The 13115-nt window shown below is 29.7% G+C and overlaps 2 protein-coding genes across 6 annotated transcripts in view; one reads left to right on the top strand and one right to left on the bottom strand.

Moving 5' to 3' along the window:
* Positions 1 to 2221: 2221 nt before the first annotated feature.
* Positions 2222 to 7250, bottom strand: LOC107447284 (SRR1-like protein). Of its 4 annotated transcripts, none has more exons than XM_043048955.2 (3): positions 7027 to 7250; positions 5050 to 5173; positions 2222 to 3004 (listed from the first exon to the last, which is right to left on the bottom strand). In XM_043048955.2, exons 2-3 carry the CDS (start codon positions 5153 to 5155, stop codon positions 2229 to 2231), a joined length of 882 nt encoding a protein of 293 aa, XP_042904889.1. In that variant the 5' UTR covers positions 5156 to 5173; positions 7027 to 7250; the 3' UTR covers positions 2222 to 2228. The 4 variants fall into 4 exon arrangements, with proteins under 4 accessions (XP_042904889.1, XP_071039131.1, XP_042904891.1 ...); XM_071183030.1 differs by having other exon boundaries at positions 5940 to 7225; XM_043048957.2 differs by having other exon boundaries at positions 7089 to 7212.
* A 121-nt stretch (positions 7251 to 7371) lies between these two features.
* Positions 7372 to 13115, top strand: part of LOC107447287 (CDK5 regulatory subunit-associated protein 3) — a 24883-nt gene continuing 19139 nt past the window's right edge. Inside the window, exons 1-3 of one of the 2 annotated variants that reach the window (XM_043048953.2) lie at positions 7372 to 7533; positions 11709 to 11754; positions 11899 to 12030. In XM_043048953.2, coding sequence (XP_042904887.1) covers positions 7531 to 7533; positions 11709 to 11754; positions 11899 to 12030 — 181 coding nt within the window. In that variant the 5' untranslated portion in view covers positions 7372 to 7530. Of the gene's footprint in view, positions 7534 to 10040; positions 10235 to 11708; positions 11755 to 11898; positions 12031 to 13115 lie in introns of those variants that run through there. The other variant, XM_043048952.2, reaches the window with a different exon arrangement.

Here is a 13115-nt window from a genome sequence, read left to right as displayed (position 1 = left end):
CAGAGCAAAAGTGTTGCCAACACTCAAGATGTTATTAAAGCTTAAGAAGGCCTACATCAGATACAATTATCATGATGCTTATATGGAGATTTGCATTATCTTTTTTGAATTTATTCTATATGATAAAGGGTAACAAAATCATTGTATGTTGAAAACCACTAAACTGGCCTCCTTGTAATTTTAAACTAGATTTGAAACGTAAGGAGTTCATGAGCCAACTTGTCTTTGTTGGGTGAGACTTATCTACATTTGCATTGCATTAAAAAAAACTTTTATGTTTAGGTCATGGAACTTTGACCAATAGAGTTTTTGCAAACAACACTACATTTGGGTAAATCGTGGCATTTGTTTATGCCACGATTTAGCAGCCAATCAGGTTCAGAACACATGCATGACATCTCTTGCAGGTACACGTATTTAATATGAAAATTGACTTAGCATGATAATAATCCAAGTCTAATAACTGTAATGTTAACATGCCATGCACAACCATGTGATTTCAGTGATATTCTCCTTTTCAAGTTGTAAGTACCCAATTAATGCATGTTATAATACTACGGCTAGAATTAAATTCTAGGACTAATACTATGGCTAGGATGCATAAGAAAGCGGATATTCCAACCTTGAATGATCTTTGTTGAATAATTATGCATCAATTAAAATACTGAAAATTGCTTTAGGCAGAGCTGTGATGTTTGAAATATTATGGCTATGATAGTTGAAATATTAATTGTTGATAGTCTACTCCTCTTCTGAGAGCTGGAATCGACCTTGTTGAGAATTTTTACAATTGAAGAAATAAATTTTAATAAACATATTTGTATAGAACAATTAAATTATGCAAAATTGCTTTAGCAACAGGTCAGTTCTCTGACTTGGAGCCTGCCCGAAGATGTTCTAACCCAGCCAAAAAAGTTTAAGTTTAATCCCATCTATTTTTTTACAAACAAACGATTTTGTGTTGAATTAAAATGCTTTTAGAACAATCTTCTCATTTTTATTCTAATATTTTCCAACATCCTTACATCGGAAAGGTTTGTGGGTTCCAATCCCAGACAAGGCATAGATGTTCTTTTATTCTTTGTACTATCTGTTGTTGGCCCACCTAAAATGGTGCCCCTCAAAGAGTGGCCAACAAATCTCCCTACTAATACCTAAATGGCAATCGGGTGGACATTGAAAAAAAAAGGTCTATTCAATCGAAATTTCCTCTTAGCTAAACAAATTTGATTTTGGAATTCATGAATCAAAAAATGACTTATTAATAATTTATTATAATAAATCAATCAAATTAATTATGCGCTCAGAAACATTCAAATATAAGATATAATTTAAATAACTGTCATAATATATATTTGAATAATATTTTTGTTCACATAAGTATTTGTCTAAATAATTTTCATAAGATCAAAATCCCTTTTTAACCTTTAGAGCGAACAATTTATAACTAACTGGAATCGAGCACATTTTTTTCCATTCTGGTTCCTGCAAAATTTTCTTCAACTCAAATGTCACAGCCCTGGCCATGGTTTTAAGAATATTTTCTTATTCTGCAATATCATCTCCCATCAAAAAGTGAAAGCTTTTACTTGTGACTTTCAACAGATTATGAAACATGGTTAAATCTTTCAGAAATGTGACTTCCATCTGTGCAAATTTGCAGTGTTTCTGAAAGCTGTAATGACAGTTTCAAAATGTTATTTTCAGCACCTACTTCTTATAGTGCTATAACTAGCATCCTGAAGGGGAAAAAACTATTACAATTTACTATTTAGAAAAAAAAATATTTTATGTAATTCAATTAAAATTCTCAAAGCTATTTTTTTTCTTAGTTTATCATATTCTTATAAAATTATTTGATAGTTTTCCCGTCCCGCAGTAGAACGGTTCCCAGTAGAACACCGAAGTCAGGCATCACTAGCTGCGGTCAGTAAGCGGGTGGGTGACCACTTTGATCGGCCTGCATAGGGAGCAAGGGTGCGGAATATCGGTTCTCGTTAAACTGTTCTACCGTAAAGTGCTCGACTTTGAGTGCAGGTTGTTGGGTTACCAAGGCAGGGGAGCCATCCCCTCTGCAGAGGATCAAAATTGCAGTGGGATGTCTTCGGATTCATTCTCAAGGATTTTCCCCAGACTGTCACCAATAACCCATTGTGGAGCTCTAGTGCGTCGTAAATAAAATACTTACTTTATAGTTTTCCCAAAATAATAAAAACTAACATATAGTACTAGGAGTAATTTATTAAATCATCTAATTCATAAACAGGTTCAGAAACATCTAGCCATGTTTTAGCAGGCACTTTAGACAATGATTCCTCTTTAAAATAATGAATAGACATGTCATTGAATACATCTTTAAATACATAATTATTAGACATCTTCAATTCGGTGACAAATTCATTAGCTCGGTTAATATAACCACCTCTTTTTTCCAACTGAGCATTAGGTAAGCGCTTGTAATTAGAAAAACTGTTCCCAATAATTATGATGTTAACCATTTGTTTTACATTCCAATTAGACCACAATAAATTGTTATACAATGGTAAATCACAATGTGGCATGAAAAAAATAGTTCTTTGACTAACAGATCTTTTAGCTTTCTCATTCACGCTCAAAACGTCAAGTCCTAGTTTTATCAAGCAATCTTTCTCATCACAACTAAATATTGGATCGTAAAGGCTTACTGCTTTTATTTCAAGATAACTTTTTAAAGCTAGCAAGAAAGCGAGTTGATACCGAGCTATCATGCAAGATGAGAAGGCACCAAGTCCATAGCAAACGATATCAGTAGGTTCCTTTCCAGCTTCAGATAATGATATAGCACTGATGCTTTCAGAGAGATCACTTCCTTTTGTTTTTAATGTCTGCTTCGTAAAAATACTGCTCAATGATTTTTTAAGATCATTAAAAAACTCAGATTTCTCTAGATCAAATTGAAGACTTGTGATTCTTTCTTGATCTAGTTTGATAAAATGCCTAGAAGATTCCAAGTTAGAGGACATACCTAAACAGAAAAAAAAAAGTTACTAAATCAGAGTATTTAATATTATGTTCTACTAGTTTATTATTTCGTATTATCTTATATCTATGATTAATCACTTGAATTTATTGATTTGCATACAAAATACGAGTTAAATAAATGGTCTGATTAATCATCTTAATGCTGCTAATTCAAATTTGTTAAGTGTTTATTTGAAGATTCTTTGATTCATAATTAAAATCAGTTATACCTATTAAGTATAAAAATTAATCGTCCAATTATTTATCCAATATTATTTTTCAATTAATTTATTTTATTTGAATCATTTGCCCAACTCTATTACTAATAAAAGTTTATATAATTACTTTTTGCTTTTTTAATATTTTTATGGTTAAAAATGTTCAACACAAAATAGTGTTTGTCCAAGGGTATATTTATACATAAATTAATGGACATATTTATAAATTGATTTGGAAAATGCTGTTTTTACTAAAACATGTTGAAAAAACTCTACACAATATTATACTTACTAAAGCGTTCCTAACAATTGCACAGTTTAAAAATTTATGTTACTTTAATCAATCAATTATGTATCTGTTATTTAGCAAAGCACATTAGCATATTTTAAATAGATAACAATTGTTTAAATTCTATATACAGTAGAGCGCCGATTATCCGAACCCTTATTATCCGAACGTCCAACTATCCGAACTATGTCTGAATTCGTTTTTTTTTTCTTTTTTTTTTCAAGTTTAGAATACTTTTTAACCTCTTGACAATTTTTCTAAATTAAGAAGAATAAATAATATCCCCTACATCCGAAGACCTTATTTAATTTACAACTTTTTTAGCAGTTTTCTTATAGCAGCCATACATACATGTATGGTGATACAGTTAAACCTACCTACCCCTTTACAACTGAAAATTATCTTTCAAGAATGCGAGCTTCATTTTGATAGTCTACAATGGTTGGAATGCAGAAGGAGTTTATGAATAGATAAGTGCTGAAGTTTTATAATTGGGAAATGCGTAGTTGTCACTTATGTTTAATGATTAGTGATTACAGTGCTTGGAATAAAATTCTTAACAGAAAAACTGAAGCTTCTGAACCAGTAGATCTTTCGGATGAAAATGATGAAATTGTTGCTGAAATTTTGAATGAAAATTGGAACTCCACAGACGAAGAGGAAGAAGTAAGTGATCAAGTTCAAGATAGGGGACCTTCTCATATAGAAGCATGCACTTCATGAGATATTGCAATGAATTGGCTAGAACGTCAAAATGATGTTGATCCAGTTCAGTTGATTTATTTAAAAAGAATAAGGGATATATGGCTGCTAAAAAAAAACGCCTCTTCTTTGAAACGAAATCTTTGCTGGATTTTTTTTGCAATGGAAAATAATGAAAAATGTGGTAATTGACAAAAAAAATTATAAAAAACTGAAATATGATAAAAATAATTCAAAATGAAAAAAAGTTTTAAAAAAAGTTAATTAAAAATTGAAGAAAAAAAAACTTTTAAACACACCAAAGCTATTTTAGATAGTACTACCAGTCCTAAGCCAACAAAAGGTGCAAAGGGAAGTTAGTGCATAAATAATAATCATGTACACTAGATTTTAAACAGTTTTCCAATTATCCGAACCATGTTCGGTCCCGAGCAGTTCGGATAATCTGCACTCTACTGTATAAATTATTAAAAGAAGAAAAGAAAAAATCATTTTTAAGTATGCATTTATTTTATGCAATTTATTTAGTGAACATTTTAGTAATGCCATTAAAAAAATTTAAGAAAATATCTTAACTAAATGTAGCATGTAAGTATATGTCGAGAAACATCTTATTTTCTTTATATTTGAACGAAAACTTTAGAAAAAATTGTAAGAAGCCTTCTGTGGTACAGTTGGTTAAATGTGAAGCTTGCTTTTACAAGATTAATAGTAACTTTATTGCCTTTCACAAAGCAGAAGTTATAATTCAACTTTTTATGCTTTGTAATGAAAAATTACTAACACTTCGCCTTAATGAAAAGTTACTTATACTTTGCTTTGTAACGAAGAATTACTTACACTTTGAATCAACTCTTTTTCCATGAGAGGCTACTACTGAGGTCCTTCCTTTCCTCCCTTTTTTATAAGACACAAATTTAAATCCATCGCTATCAGATAGGTTCATTGAGCAAACAATTTATACCTAAAAATACAAGATATAGGTAGTTATTTCAAATTATTCTTGGGAGAAACAGGTAATAAATTAAGTTTTTGGTACTTATTCCATACCTGGGTACCAGATGAAAATTCCGGTGTTGTAATGGTCATCAAGTTTTAAAGTATTGAGAGGTATTATTAAATCTAATAAAAAGTATAGCGGATCAAATAAATAACCAACTGATGCATTAAAGAGGAAGCTTGGCTATTTGGTACCCAAAATAACAGATGCACCAAATTCTTAATATTTCTAATACTTTTAATATTTAAATTACTATCATTTCCCCTAGAATGCTCGACCAAGGTCATTCTTGTTCTAGCATTTTTTTTTTCTTTCATATGTAACTTTCTATAAATATGCGCAGCTTAATTATGGAATCATGACATGAAATAAAAACTTGAAAATCAAACTTACTTATAACAATAAATAAACTAAAATTAAAGAATTTGTTGATTCAATAAATTAATAAAACTTTCTAGTTTTAAGTTATTCAGAGCTAAAGAATTTTTTTGAAATACAACTTTTATTTATAATCATAAAACCAGTTCAGAACTTTTTAACTACATCAGTTATAATTTTTGAAAAACAAAAAAAAAATAACTACATTGTTGAAATAATTGAACGAATAGCTAAGCATAATTTTTTTTAGTTTTAAAAAATATGTTAAATTCAAGTCAATTGCATATCTATGTTTAAAAATATATTCAGAGACATTCTAATTAATACATAAAAGTTCAAGAAACATACTCACAAACATCCAAAAAATAATTGTGTAGGTATATTTCCATGTTGTTACCTGTAGTACTAAGTGCAATGCCACAGCATAGTTCTTGAAATACATTTTTAAAAACTATGATGACTTGCTTAAAAAAGACTACAAATTTACCCCAAAAAATTGCTATTTCTGTCATATACCCCCGTGTATTCTAATTAGTCCTTCTCTATTACAAAAATGCACATATGAATAAAGTATTAGGGGTCTGTCCAGGTGAAATTTACTACCATTTAGCGGTACCTTCACAAATTCAACTATAGGAAACACAAAATTCGTTTTTTTTTTAAATTTTGTTTTTGTATCCGGTAAGAAACGAGAGATCCATATTTTTGTGTTGATTTTCTAATATAATTTTAAATTTTCACAAATTATATCTAAAATTTCACAAAATAGGTATCTCGCAGAAAAACCTAGGCAGACCCCTGACTATGCATTACATATGGAAAAAAGTATGCTTTGGGTAAGATTTCCTCATCATGATTAGCAACTTCTGGACAAAAGCCAGCAATGACTAAGACATCTTCACCGTAGTTGACTATCTCGAAGGGTATAACTCAAAGCCACCTTCAGGCAAACCTCCATAAGTTTTTTTTTTTTGAAATTACAAATTTAAAATCTGTTTGGAGTCTTAGCAATTGTTGGCTCGGCAGATAACGACACTGAAATATAATACAATTTAATTTAAACTACATTTAAAAAAAGAAGGTACTTAATTATATGTTAACTATTTATTGTTTAAGGGTGTTCTATAATACTTTTATTATAGTTTTCTGTAATATTTTAGCTATTTTTTTGTTTAGTGGTTTTCTGAAAATAATTAATGAATTTTTAGCGTTCATTTAAACTATTTAATATCAAAGAAGAAACTGACAGATATTCAATATTAAAAGAAAATGTTCAAAATATAGAGTAAACATTCCTAACAAAACTATATTAAATAATCTGTAAAATAAATTGTCAGAAATTTATAAGTCTCCACTTCCAAAGTAAGTTTAAGTCACAATTTCCGTTTTGAATAAAATCTTAATTTCTATTTTGCAAGTGAATCTGTGTTTGATCTTACCAGTGGAATAAATTAAGATTTAAAAAATAATATTTAGCAGAAAATTTAATACAGAAACTAACGTGTAATAAATAAACGAATTCTCCAAACATATTTTAGTTTAATAATAGAACTGAGAAATTCCGTTGAACGGGTTTTTCGATTTTTTTTCATTGTTTCGTGTTAGAATACTTATGTATGAAATTCCCTAGTTTATTCCGTACTGAAAGATCATTATTTCGTTCCTTTCAAATAGCTTTCTTCACTTCAACTTTCATACATGATATATATTGCCACCAATAATATTTAATAAATTTCCTCAATCATAAATTTGATTAACGGTAACCGTTAATCAAAAATTAGTAAATAAATGAAAACGTCTACAAATTTAAGAAACTAAACTTCGAACAGACGAATTCTGAGATTAAAATGATGAGCTTTTACTTTTAGTATTTAAAAAAAGTTATTTATTCCAGTAGTTTTACGCACAATTGTAAAGAGAAAAACGAAATCAAATTTGAAAAGATGGTAAAAAGAAACGATTTTTCATTTTCAAGCTAATTTCCTCTTTTATGATTTAAACTTTTCAGTTTTTTTATTCATTTGGTGTTTTACTGAGTATTTTAAAATAATGAATTTGCAATGTTTCATTTCATATAGTTAAACGTGAAACCCGTTTTACCAAATTAAAGCATATTTTTATGGTAAATATTGCTTAAAAAATATTGCTTCAATAATCAAATTGTGTCATATATGTGTCCTTTTACCTAAATGACATTTTAAAACAATTAAGCAGAAATTTTTATCTTTTAAGAATATGGAGCTTACTCCCCTAATATGATGAAAATAAACCCAGAACCAATCGCACAACGACTAACAAAAATTTTAAAATTTACTTTAACAAGCTTTTTTAAAGTTCTTTCATCAAAGAAGATAAAAACGCTGACGTTTAAATGCCTAACCTGATCAAAGCTATAATTTTAATATGTATATGCCATCTTGCCTGTGAGAATTATCTGGACTTGCTCCAAAGACAATCGCCAAGGTGCCAAAAAGATTTTAAACTTGCAAATGTTTTTGAAAAAACATGTAGATGTTTGCCCGGAGGTGGCTACGAGTTATACATTTTGAGTTGGTCCCTTTCTGTGATGTTTTTTTTAGTTTCTCACTTGCCGCTGCCCGGAAGTTGCCNCATTTTATTTAATAATAGATGATGACCTGGAGAAGTAATTAAAATTTACAAATATGTCTTTCTTTCTTGAGTTTAAAGACACGCTTCCCTGCAGATCACCGAAGTCAAGCATCACTGGCTGCGGTCAGTGTGCGGGTGGTGCGTAGGGACCGAGGGTGTGCGGTATTGGTCCTCATTAAACTGTTCTACCATAAAATGCTAGACTTCGCGTGCAGGTTGTCGGGCTACCGAAGTGGGGGTGTAATCCCCTCTGAGGGATCAAAATTGTGATGGCATGTCTTCGGATCATCCTCAGGGATGTTTCCCAGACCGTCCCCAATAGCCCATTGTGCAGCTCTAGTGCGACGCAAATGAACAAATCAAAATCAATGAAATCTTTCTTGAGTTTATGATTATAACAACTATTTACTGATAAAAAATGAATATTAATCATGAATATAAGCTTATGAAGTATATCTCTGGCTCTCCCTTACAAACAAATAAAATAAACAGTGTTTTAAAGTTCTACCTTTGAAAATTTGATTTCCAGAAACTTCTGTGATCAATGATTTTTTTAAACGCCTGAACCTTCGGTCTCCGGACCACTGTTAGCGAAAAGTCCGGATTTTTTCCGGAGCACAATCAGCCCTGTAACTCAAACCCACCTTCAGGCAAACCTCCATAAGTTTTTTTTTTTTTTTGAAATTACAAATTTAAAATCTGTTTGGAGCCTTAGCAATTGTTGTTGGTCTGGCAGATAACAACACTGAAATATAATACAATTTAATTTAAACTATATTTAAAGAAGAATGTACTTAATTATATGTTAACTATTTATTGTTCAAGGGTGTTCAATAATACTTTTATTATAGTTTTCTGTAATATTTCAGCTATTTTTTTGTTTAGTGGTTTTCTGAAAATAATTAGTGAAATTTTTAGTGTTCATTTAAACTATTTAAAATCAAAGAAGAAACTGGCAGACATTCAATATTAAAATAAAATGCTCAAAATATATTATCCACTAGTAAACATTCCTAATAAAACAATAATGAGCCTCAAAATTACTCATAACCCCAAAATAAATTCATAACTATGAAATAATCAGTAAAATCAAGGCTAAACTCGATCTGCCTCTGACCCTAGCAGCGCCAGCGTGTGACGGCAGATCGAGTTTAGCCTTGGTAAAATAAATTGTCAGAAATTTATAAATCTCCATTTCCAAAGTAAGTTTAAGTCACAATTTCCATTTTGAATAAAGTCTTAATTTCTATTTTGCAAGCGAATCTGTGTTTGATCTTACCAGTGGAATAAATTAAGAAGCTGTCCAGGTGAAATTTACTACCGCTTAGCAGAACCTTCACAAAACCAACTTTAGGAAACACAAAATACGTTGTTTTTTAATTTTATTTTTGTATTCCGTAAGAAACGAGAAATCCATTCCATATTTTTGTGTTGATTTTCTAATATAATTTTAAATTTTCACAAANTTCCATTTTGAATAAAGTCTTAATTTCTATTTTGCAAGCGAATCTGTGTTTGATCTTACCAGTGGAATAAATTAAGATTTTAAAAAAAATATTTAGCAGAAAATTTAATACAGAAACTAATGTGTAATAAATAAACAAATTCTCGGAACATGTTTTAATTTGATAACAGAACTGGGAAATTCCGTTGAACGGGGTTTTTCAGTTTGATTCATTATTTTGTGTTAGAATACTGATGTATGAAATTCCCTAGTTTATTCCGTACTGAAAGATCATCATTTCGTACCTTTCAAATAGTTTTCTTTCACTTTAACTTTCATATATGATATATATTGCCACCAATATTATTTAATAATTTTCCTCAATCATACATTTGATTAACGGTAACCGTTAATCAAAAATTAGTAAATAAATGAAAACGTCTACAAATTTAAGAAACTAAACTTCGAACAGACGAATTCTGACATTAAAATGATGTGCTTTTACTTTTAGTACCTATTTAAAAAAAGTTATTTATTCCAGTAGTTTTACTCACATTTGTCGAGATAAAAACGAAATCAAATTTGAAAAGATGGTAAAAAGAAATGATTTTTCATTTTCAAGCTAATTTCCTCTTTTATGATTTAAACTTCTCAGTTTTTTTATTCATTTGGTATTTTATTTGCGATGTTTCATTTCTTATAGCTAAACGTGAAACCCGTTTTACCAAATTAAAGCATATTTTTATGGTTGAAGTATAAAATATTGCTTCAATAGTCAACTTGTGTCATATGGGTCCTTTTCCCTAAATGACATTTTAAAGCAATTAAGCAAAAATTTTTATATTTTAAAAATCTGGAGCTTACTCCCCTAATATATATGAAAATAAACCTAGAACTAATCGCATAACAACTGACAAAAGATGTAAAATTTACTTTAACAAGTTTTTTCGAAGTTCTTTCACCAAGGAAAATAAAAACGCCAAAGTTTAAATGCCTAACCTGATCAAAGCTATAATTTTAACATGTATATGAAATCTTGCCTTAGATAATTATCTGGGCTTAAGAACAACAAATAACTAAAATGTTCTAAAAGTTATTCGGGATATTTTCATATCCTGATCTATTGCCCCAACGACAATCTCCAAGGTGCCAAAAAGATTTTAAACTTGCAAATTTTTTTAAGAAAACATGTAGATGTTTTCCCGGGGGTGGCTACGAGTTATACATTTCGAGTTGGTCCCTTTCTGTGATGTTTTTTTTTTAGTTTCTCGCATGCTGCTGTCCGGAAGTTGCCAAGACTAGGCAATTTTTCTGAATATCAGGATACAGAAATCTCCCAAAGTTATTCAACTTGTTTTTGAAAATCGCCAATTTGGGGACATCTTTCCACCTAGATGAAAATTATCAAAATCATTGATTTATTCTCAGTTTTTGCAAATTTTTATGAGCCCAGATAATGTAACATTGGAGTAAGTTTCAAAATATTAAAAAATTTGACCACAAATGCTTTTTATTTATCAAAGTTGTGGCTTTTCTCCATAATGACTTTTTACTCCATTTTCAGATTAAACATTGAGAGAGCGTTGGCTAAAGATAGGCTAAACTTGAATTTCAGCTGTGAGTTACTGTTGCAAATTCACATTAGTTACGCAAATAGCATATTATTTTCAAAAAGGCATTTTATGTGACTACAGGGCCTTTGGGAAACAGCTTTAATGGAGAAAAAAAATAATTACTCTTGTGACCAGAAACGAGGTTTCAGCAAAATTTAGTCTCGTTTTTTAATCCAAAAAAATTTAATATTTTCAAAATTTCATTTGTCATTTCTTAAAATGTTAATTGTAATTATAGAATTTTTTTTATTTTTGTTCTGAATAATTATTAAAAGTGTGTTCCAATTTAAAAAGATGTTTTATGAACTGGGAATTCAAATAAACTCTTAAATTGTCATTCTGTATCTTTTTTCTTATGAAATTACTTTACCTTTATGTACGATGTGTAAAATTAGATATGACAACTGTTAATGGTATATTATTTATTGATTGATCATTATAATTTTTTTTTCAGAATGAGCAGAACATCCCTATAGATATACATCTGAATAAACTTCTTGGTTAGTTATAATTTGTTCATAGTTTTATTTTGAAATAATTTGTTATTTTTGTCATAACTTTAATTTTAATATTTAGTTTTGACTTTCTCCTATCTGTTTAATTTGTCATCAAACACGTGTCTTAAACTTGTATTTCATTTGCAGATTGGCTTATTAGCAGAAGAATATGTCCTCGGGATTGGCAGAAAAATACCCTTGTTGTACGGCAGAATATTAATAATGCTATTCAAGATATGCCTGCAGTTGAAGAAATTGCAAACCTTCTAGCTGGGACATGTATGAAATCGCAACTTATTAATAATTGATAATAATTTTTAATTTTCTCTCAGTTAATACTTATTTTGTTAACTTTATACTCCAGATATTTTTTCTCAGTTTTAAAATTAGAATATAGTAATTAAGTGCGCAGATAAAAAGTGGAAAGAAAGTGCAACTTATCCCCTTTAAGTATCACACCATATTGGATTTTAGTATGTAGTTTTTTTTATAAATTTCTAATTTAGTGATAGATTGAAGGTATTTATGCCCTAAACACAAAATATTACATATAACAGATAAAGCAAATGTTAAAAAAATTTTTTGCTTGAAGTTAGACGGCACAGATTTGAACCCTAGGTCAAACATTCATGATTGATATAAGGTTTAATTTAACATCTAGTCAAATGATCACAACTTAATCAGTACAGATAATTTCCAGTTTATGCTGCCAATATTAAATTATATTTCACTTTATAAAATATTTTAAATGAAATTCAGGTTTTATAAATTGTCAAACACTCACAATTAAATAACATACTGGTTTTTAACCACAAGGCCGCCTAAGAAACATTTTATTTATTTTTTACATTTTATCTTATTTCAGGGATGAGATTTTTCCGCTTTTTAGCTGATTTCCGTTTTTTTCACTTTTATCTCTTGAATTTCAGCTTTTTTATCAAATTCAGATTTTTCTAAAAATTTCACTTTTTTTTTTATAAGTATTCCGCTTTTTCAGAAAACTCACCCATTTTCAAAGAGAAACACAAAATTCAAACTACATAGCTACCAATCCTTTCTCATTTTTACTTATTTTAGCTATTTTCTCCCCTTTTACTCGCAGCAGATAAGATTTTCCGAATTTTTTACCCGCCCTCCAGATAGATCCGATTTTTGTAGTTCAAACGACGCTGTTTCTGACAAGCCATTTAGAGGTCCCAAGCCTGGAGTCTGCCAATATCTCGATTCTTATTCACACGATTTTAATATCAAACATAGCTTTTCATATTTGCGTGTTGAGATTCTTATTCACGCGATTTGAATATTGTACGTTGTGCTTCGTATTTACGCCTTTTTAAAAACCTATGAAGCGATTCGTATTCCCG

Source organism: Parasteatoda tepidariorum, chromosome 7 (assembly GCF_043381705.1).
Source record: "Parasteatoda tepidariorum isolate YZ-2023 chromosome 7, CAS_Ptep_4.0, whole genome shotgun sequence".
NCBI lineage: Eukaryota > Metazoa > Arthropoda > Arachnida > Araneae > Theridiidae > Parasteatoda > Parasteatoda tepidariorum.
The sequence above is the reverse complement of the archived record's forward strand: the minus strand, read 5'-3'. Positions and strand labels throughout refer to the sequence as shown.